Source organism: Ascidiella aspersa, chromosome 5 (assembly GCF_963924565.1).
Source record: "Ascidiella aspersa chromosome 5, kaAscAspe10.2, whole genome shotgun sequence".
Lineage (NCBI taxonomy): Eukaryota > Metazoa > Chordata > Ascidiacea > Phlebobranchia > Ascidiidae > Ascidiella > Ascidiella aspersa.
In genome coordinates, this window is record NC_139451.1 from 7,229,163 (window position 1) to 7,238,473 (window position 9,311).

General features: G+C 35.3%; 1 protein-coding gene across 1 annotated transcript; it reads left to right on the top strand.

Moving 5' to 3' along the window:
* Positions 1–4,758: 4,758 nt before the first annotated feature.
* LOC146141667 (uncharacterized) lies at positions 4,759–5,409 on the top strand. Its single transcript, XM_083389985.1, has one exon. The coding sequence runs from the start codon at positions 4,759–4,761 to the stop codon at positions 5,407–5,409; it is 651 nt and encodes a 216-aa protein (XP_083246111.1).
* The last annotated feature ends 3,902 nt before the right edge of the window (positions 5,410–9,311 follow it).

A 9,311-nucleotide genomic window follows, 5' to 3' on the forward strand; every position in this document is an offset into this window, starting at 1 on the left:
TTTCTTGTTTCTTTTTCAACAAAAGTGTTGACATATAAATTAAATAAAAAACAGTAATGTTTTAACTTACCATAAAAGGCTTGACCTAGACATATCCACCTTCCTAAAGTTGAGAACACGATAACTGCAACTGGCTGATGTTTATCACACTTCTTACATACACATAACTTATGTGGTTTGCAAACAAACTTTTAGACGCACGCTTGGCGAGACAAAGGCGTTTTTAGACGCGCGCTTGACGAAAGAATGCCTCTCGCTTAACGGAGTGTGACGTCTCGCGCCGACTTTCAAAATTTAAAATCGACGCACCAATTTGCCGTTATTTAAATATTTGTACACCTAATAAGCGTTATATAACAAACTGGAGTATTTAATGTATGTTAGGCTCTAAGCTACTGAACTAACTTATAACGGTATGCCTAATACTAGATTAACAAGTGAAATAGGACGTTATGGTCCGCCGATTTTTCATCTTAAAACAGTCGCATTAATCACTGTCATAACTAGTTATATTTCTAACATAACCACTATCGAACAAGTTTTGTGTTGATCATTACGACGAACAATAAAATGTATGATCCATTGATTTGTTTTTTATACCCGGTGCTAAACTTTACCCAAGTTTGTTTTGGGTTAAATCTATGAATACCCAAAGTTCCCAAACCCAATTATGTGAACATTCCTTACCCAACATTCTACCGATATTATTTGGGTACATGTTGACTATACCTAATTTATTTATTTTGGGTACAAATCTCGGCTCTGAATTTGGGTATAAAATCCTACTACCCAATAATATATTTTTCTTTAATTGGGTAGCATGTTTTTTTACCCAAGAAAAAATCAAAAATATATTGAATAATTCTACTTGGGTTGTTTTTTAGGGTACCCAAATTATTTTGCCCGGGGTAAACTCATGCACTACCCAAACTGAATGGAGTAACCATTATTTTTTTCCTCGCCCTTTATGTATAGTATCCCCATTTGGTTCATTTGAGGAATTTGTTTGTCCAAAATTTAGGTTAGAATCCTTGAAACCGTCTGCTTGTGTGTATTTAATTTTTAGGAAGTCATAAGTACCCAATTTGTTAATTAGGTATTTGTTAACTTTACCCAATTCACCGATTTTTGTGTATTTAAGTTGACTTGATTTTGTAAATAAACCAAACTGTACGTTTTAAAATTTGCTTTGGAGTCTTGTTTTATGCTAAGCTGAAACCACTGTTTTTAGGAAGTTAAGAGTACCCATTTTGTTAATTAGGTATTTGTTAACCTTACCCAATTCACCGATTTTGGGTACATGCGTTTTGGGTATAAAAGCTCATACCTAATTCTTTTAGGGTGTTATGTCTCGAATTGGAATTGGATACTTGTGATTAATACCCAATTTTCCTGTTTTGGGTAGAAACGTTCCATGAATAATTGGGTATGAAATCTTACTACCCAAAAAGACATTTTCTTCCAATTGGGTAGCATGTTTTTTTACCCAACAAAAAAGGGAAATTTCTTATGAAAAACACGCTACCCAATTTTCTACTTGGGTAAAAAGGTGATTTAAGGTAGGTTTTAAGGGTACCCAAATATTTTGGCCCTGTTTCGGGGTAAACTGTTGCACTACCCAAAACTTTTTCAATGAAGTACCCAATATTTTTAACAGTGTAAGGATGTTCTTCTTAGCTTTTATGGGCTAGACCAGAGGTTCCCAACGTGGGCGTTGGGAGCTACAAGGGGGCGTTTTGGGTCTGTTTCTAATTTGGGGGGCGCTGAATGCACATAAAGGGGTGTTACATAAAAGTACTTATAGGGTAAATTTTATAAAAAGTTCACATAAAATTAGTAACAAACAGCAACTGTAGTTAGTTAACTTTAGCAACTTTCGTACTGCGAACTTGTACTAGTTTCCCGACCATTGTTACGTAATAATTGACTTTCTTATGTAAAGTTGTTGGTTGTTGTTGCGTTTCACAGTTTTACGGCCCGCCACCTCTTTGACAACTAGACACGCGGCAATGTAATCAATACTAGCACAAAATTTGAAAGAAATGTTGATAAACCCCCCAAAAATCGCGGTCGCTTCGCTCGCCAGGTGCGCCAGGACTTATTACACTATCTATAAACACTAAGGTTACGAGTTTCCTCAAACTAGCTTTATTACACTTTTCATATGTACGTTGTTCTAACATTCCAATAACACAATTTTTAGTCAACATTTTGTTCGCCCCACAGAGACCTTTTATGAGTTTGATTGGTGCCCGTGACAAAAAAAGTTTGCCGACCCCTGATTTAAAGTATTGGTGCAGAAAGTTGAATTTTTCCTGGTAATGACATTGACTGACAGCTTATCGAAACGAAAAAGACAATATGATGTTAGGCAACGATTAATATAATACTTTACTGTAAAGCAAGATGAGGGGGGCGATATGAAATAATATTGAGCCCAAGGGGGGCACTAGTGTCAAAATGGTTGGGAAACACTGGGCTAGCTCAATAATTGCTCTACTAAAAAAAAGGAACGCAAGGAAGAACAAGCAAAAAGGTTACCCAGAGAGGCAGCGGGTGTTGATGGCAAACCTGCTCATCTGCTGGATGCAGCAAACTATGTTAACCGTGCTTGGGATTCGATATCGGAATCAGCCATAAAAAAATCGTTCAAAAAAGCTGAATTATTATTACCTTTGGAATGTGGCGTTGTTTTTTGCAATTGACCAAAAAGAACTAGAAAAGTTTGACCACGTTAATGACGAAAATAGCGAAGATATTATACACAGGTAAACTTGGAAGATGTTAATGAGGTGCTGGTTACAATGCAAACGAAAAACGATTTCAAAGAATACAAAGTTACTACTGCCAGTAATGCGGTACTACTAACACTGCTGACGAGGGATGCTTTTCACACAGTTAAGCACCACAATAACTTTTTATCAATGATTTGTATATCATCTTTGCTGAAGAAACATTTCCCGGTTCTCTATAGCCATGGCCTCCACGAACTAATTTTTTTGCCAAGTTCACAATAGAAATGCCGTGTGTCTCATCGCACCCTCGAAAATAAATATTTGTTCAAAAGTTTAAAGGAAATTATCGGAAATTCGCTACAGACTGATAATGTACAGCTTTTCAGTCAAGTAGTTTACTCGCTTTATTGTCGGCGTTAGGGGGCGGAGCCAAGGAAGGTTGCAGTGTGTCGCTTACTTATATTATTGTATTATATACTTTATCGACTTCGCATAACCGTTCCCTGGCCATAAGCCTCTCTTTATTGGGATTACCTAACTCTTTTGCGCCTTAAAAATCTTTGAGTACTGTTTTTGTGTCGCTTTTCTTTAAAGTCCTTCGATTACCTCACTTGTGTGACGTAGTTGATTAGCATTAATTGTTCTGCCGTTAGAGGCCAACACTTCGACGGCGAAGCCCTTTTGCCATTTTTGTTTACATATAGCGCCACGTCCTTACCAAGACGCTCAATATCAAGGTGGACTCTAAAAAAAATCACCCTACAAAGACCGACCAACCACTCAACCTAAGCCAAAAGTCTTTCTTTTTCTCCAATTATATAAAAGAACATGGTCAAACCTCGACTCTATCTCACAAAGACAAATACACCGCCACTAGAATAGCATTAATCAAGAACTATCAATGGAAAATATAACAAACCAAAATCTTGTATCCCCCGTCACCCCAAACCAAAACCTTAACCTTAACATCTCCGGTACCCCAAACGAAAACCTAAAATCACCCGGAAACGTCAATCAAAACACAGAACCATCTGGCTTTTTAAATCAAAACCTGAAACACCCAGGAAGCACAGAACCGGAAGTATCAGGAACCAAAGACTCCAGTCTTTTTTTTCTACCAACTCGTACAAATCTTCCTCCTCTGCTGAAAACGAAAATTATATGTCTGCGGCATCGGGACATGTTGACGTTCCAACGCAACGGAGATACACGAAACTACAACTCAAGGAAATGAAACTGAAAGCAATTCTTCGGAAAATAGAAGAAGAAAAGCAAACAAGAACCACCGACGAAAAAACGTTCACCATCATCCTCAGATCAACAACCGGAAGCATCTAGTACCCAAGAAGTCCCACATTCCCTGAAAAAAGAGGAAGAAGAAAAAGAAAACCAAATCCAAATCGCCTTCTCCTATAAAAGAAACAATCTCTGATCAGAACAACATAGTTTCTTAAATTTCTCCTCTCCTTTACTCTTCCCTTTTCCACGTTTAAGTGTTATTAATATAGCAACACTAAACATACAAGGAATCACCAAAAAAACAAACCAAATTCAAAAATTTCTAAAAATTAATCATTTAGACATCCTTGCCTAGCAAGAAACAAATCAATATAATCATCAAAATTTACAAAATTGGGCACAAGCAAATAACCTTAATTTTTGTACCTATATACAAGTCACCCCAAAATTAAGAGGTACGGGAACGGCCTTTCTCATAAACAAAAATATAACACAGCATTACCAGATTACTCACCAAATTATACAGAAAAATCGAATTCACTGTCTGGAACATTTTAACCAAAGGCAAAATTAAAAAAATAATTATTATTAACTTGTGGGTGTGGCGTACAGGGTTCGGCGCGCGCTTAGCGAAGCGTGCAATATGCCTTTTTTGTGTTGTGCAATATAATCGAGTGTTGTGTTGCGCTGACCCCCCTTATTCGATCTACGCATCTCGCGCAATAAAGCATCAACCGCTTCACTGGTGACCCCCCAACTTTAAAACGTTCTTTTGAAGTCGAAGATGGAAGCTGAACACGCCGTTTCGATCAAGCTTCCTACGTTCTGGCCAACACAGCCACGTGTTTGTCTGCAGCAGGTAGAGGCGCAGTTTGAGAAAATTGTCGAAGATAAAACTAAGTTCTATTACATAGTTTCTGCGCTCGACCAAGGAACTGCTGCAGCACGTTTAATTGACCTGCTGGAGCGCCCGCCGGCCGAAGGCAAGTACGACGCAATTAAGCAACGCTTGCTGCAGTCATTTACGCTTTCCAAGCAGGAACGAGCAGCGCAGCTTTTAAACATGCCTCCTTTGGGCGACAAGAAACCCTCTGTTTTAATGGACGAGATGCTTGCCCTACTTGGAGACCACCGTTCTTGTTTTCTTTTTGAACATTTGTTTTTGCAGCACATGCCTGAGGATATCCGGTTAGTATTGGCTCGCGAAGATACCACAGTTCTTCGTCGATTGGCTCTGAAGGCAGACATTTTATGGCTTTCTCGCAGTAGCAACAACGAGTTGGCTGTGAGCAAGGTGCAACGCGGTAAGCAATTTCGCAATAGCAGCGACAAAACTACTGGTATATGTTTCTACCATAGACGCTTTGGAGCAGACGCACGTCAATGCAGCCCACCGTGTTCTTTTCAGGGAAACGACAAGGCCGACTGCCTGTGATAGCGAAGACAGCCGGCAATACTTTCAGTCTATTTTTTCTTTGGGCCGGGTTTCTGGTCGTAACTTTTTAGTGGACACTGGAGCTCAAGTAAGTGCCCTTCCACCTCCGCGTCGGCGCGCGCTTAGCGAAGCGTGCTATATAAACGAGTGTTGTGTTGCGCTGACCCCCTTATTCGATCTACGCATCTCGCAATAAAGCATCAACCGCTTCAAACTTATATTTTAATCCACATAATGCAAATATAAGAAAATCCCAACAAAACCAAATTGCCAATTATATAACGAATTTAGGCACAGATATTTTAATCCTATTAGGAGACTTCAATTTTATCTATGACCAAATCGATACAATGTCCAGTCTGAGAATAATAACAACTGGAAAAACATAAAAATAAACTATAATTTAATAGATGCCTTTAGAAACCTTAATCCCAATGCAATTGAACATACATACACATGTCAGTCACTTCTCGGTCAGCCACAAGGATCGATCGAATATACCTTTCAACATCTCTAATAAGTAAAATAAAAAATGCATATCATAACTTAATTATTTTTTTCAGATCAAACCAAATCCCCAACAATTTCCTTACAATTAAATCAAAATCTTAAATATTCAACAATTCGCTCTTAGAAGATAAATCTTATTGTAAATCTATCGCAAATCTAATAACAGACTATAAATATGAAAATACACATGAAGACAAATTTTTGTGGTGGGAAAAACTTGAAAAAAGAATTAAAAAACACACTATTAAATTTTCACAGTACAAAATACGACAAGAACGAAAAAATGAAAATCATTTAAAGAAACAACTTGAAAAATAAGCTGTTTCTCTTTCTTTAGCTAACCCAAATTTAAACACCGAGCACCAAAAAATAATTCTCGAATTAAAAAAATAGAAATAAAAAAATTTCAAGGTCACAAAATTAGATCAAGAGTCGAAAGTATTGGCAACAGTGAAAAACCGAGCAAAGAGTTTTTCAAATTAGAGCAAACAAATAAAATCAAAACAGATCCGGATCATCTGTCAACTAAAACAGAAACAGGCCAAATTATTACCGAACCGGAAGTAATCGAAGATATAATTCATAAATTTTACTCCAATCTTTGGAGAGAAAAAAACAAAATTAATAAAGTAAAATAACGCGCAATATTAGAACAATTAGGAAATCAGCGACTGCAAATCGCCTAACGAATTGAAAGAAGCCTCCCCTTTTATAAGAAAAAATGAAATTACTTTGGCAATACGAAATGACAATTTATCTTCTGGCTCTGACGGACTTACGAGTTGAATTCTATAAAACTTTCCAATCAAATTTACTTTTTGACCTAAACGAATTATACATAAATGTTTTTATTCGAAAAGAAGTGACCGAAAATATGAGATTGGCTATCACTAAATTAATTCCAAAAAAAGGTGATTTAAGTTTTATCAAAAATTTGAGGCCCATTTAACTTCTTAACACGGATTATAAGATTTTAAGTAAAATAATTTCGAACAGACTAATGACGCAAGTAGAAGACCTAAGTGACTCGTCACAGAAATGCGGTTTAAAATCACGCCAAAAGCATACATTACAACATTAATTCGGCAATAGAATACAGTAAAGAAAAAAATTCAAATTAAGCATTACTCATTACAGATTTCGAAAAAGCTTTTGATAGGGCATACCACGATTTAATATTTCAAATTCTCTCTAAATTTAAAGTAGAACAAAACACAATCAAATGGGTCTCCATTCTGTACAATAATACAATTAGTAAAATAGAAATAAATGGCAAAAATTCGGACGAAATTAAAATGAAAAGAGGAGTTCGTCAGGGCTCTTCGTTATCAATACTATTTATACATTTGCATTGGACAAGTGTTGGCAAAACTAATAAACACTAATTCGCAAATTAAAGGAATAAAAATCGGCAAAAATACTCTAAAATTTCAACAATTCGCGGACGACAACACCTTTTTCATCACAGATCAAAACTCAATATTCCAGTGACAATTACGAACAAATTTCTGGCCAAATTCTAAACAAAAACAAAACCAAAATACTGACACTTGTCCAACATTTTAAGTCGCTGTTATTTCCCAATTACAATCAATATTTTACAACTCAAATTAAAATTCTTGGTATAAACTACAACGAAACTAACACTAATGATAATATAAACTGGAACATAGTCCGTGGTAAAATAATTGCAATAATTAAGAAATAAGAAATACGAAAATCTAAAACTAACCATGTTTGGAAAAATCACGATTATAAATTCGCTTCTAGTATCTAGAATTATATATATCGCAAGAATTAAAATACCAAACAAAAAAATCATAAACGAATTACAATCCTTAATTTCGAAATTTCTTTGGTATCCTCAAAGATTGGAGCCACTAAGTCGAAAAAGACTCGAAGCAGACACTACCACAGGAGACCTGAAAATGAAGCCGCACAATTGGAAAGAATACGCTATCTAACAAATATAGAAAAAATATCGCAAATATTTCACGACTGGGTATTGTACCAGATGGGATTTAAAATAAGACAAATAAATCCAAACTTATTCAGTAACTGTTATCCTAAAGGCCAAACCAAAACCAAACATGGCAATTTGTTTTAAACAATTATAAAAAATTAAAGGTTTTGACAGTGAGAAAATCAAATTACAAAATTAATTTCCAAAACTCTAATAATAGTATTAATTGGACCAAGGTTTTGTTTAAAAACGAAAAAATAAATAACCTATTTACAAATAGAGAAAGACAAACCGCGTATTTGATTTCGCACCAAGCTTTTTTTGGAGTGATTTCTTCAGAAGCAAGGAATTTTTAGAAATATTTTGGCTGAACCAATCAAATTAAATTGTAATTTTTGTAACTTATTTGAAGACAATCGAAAACATTTAATTCTAAATTGCCTAATGACCAAACAAATTAAAAACTGTTTAAATAAATTCACAACATCAATTTGTAAACATTCTTTCTTGCCAGACAAATATGCTCTACTTTACAATCAAAATTCAACTGGTTTCGAAAACTATTTATTAAATCTAAAACTACTACAATTATTTAAGACAACAATTATCAAGCAAAAAATAATTTTAGATACCATATAACTTGGAAAATTAAATGTAAATTTAACATTATTTAGTAGACATGATCGAGAAAATTGGAAATGAAAAAAACATGGAAATTTTTAATTTATAGACGCTTAAACGTGGAAACTTTTCAAATGCTGTACCAAAATTATACAACACTTCCAACTATAACAATAATTTCTACTCAGGACTTTGCATAATATTAACTGATTTATTTTGTTCTTTTAAAATTGATTACGCTTTTCGGTGATAGCAGCTATGGTGATGATCTTTCTTTAATCTGTTTACTTAACATATCCTAAGTTTTCTATTGGTTATGGTAACCAACTTATCACTTATTGGTTTAATTTCAATTTTAATTTTATTTTCATCCTAATTTGGTGTCAATAATAATAATTATTCCAAAAATAGCAAAAAAAAATATATATACGAAACCAATTTTCGCTCTACACACGAGACGCGAGTGTTTTTTGTCTTTTTAATATAAATACGTCACGTTTCGTAGCTTTATGACGTAACTTGTGACGTCCTCTGATCGTCAAATGCAACCGTAGTAACTTTGTCCAGGATTTCTCGTTTCAAAATCTAACCTCGCTCGTCAATTTGTTGTTTCAGATCAAGTTGCTGAATCTGAGTGAAAACCACATCGGCGACGAAGGAGCTCTTGAGCTTTCTCGCATCCTCCCAAACATCGAGGAGTTGGATCTGTACAACTGCAAGCTGACAAGTCAAGGTTTGGAACACATTTTCAAAGCAATCGGGAAGTGCTTTATTATCGACATTTTTTTGCTCAATGTTACCGCGATCA

Coding starts and splice junctions, on each gene's coding strand:
- LOC146141667 (XM_083389985.1), top strand. CDS start 4,759: ATGGAAGCTGAACACGCCGTTTCGATCAAGCTTCCTACGTTCTGGCCA.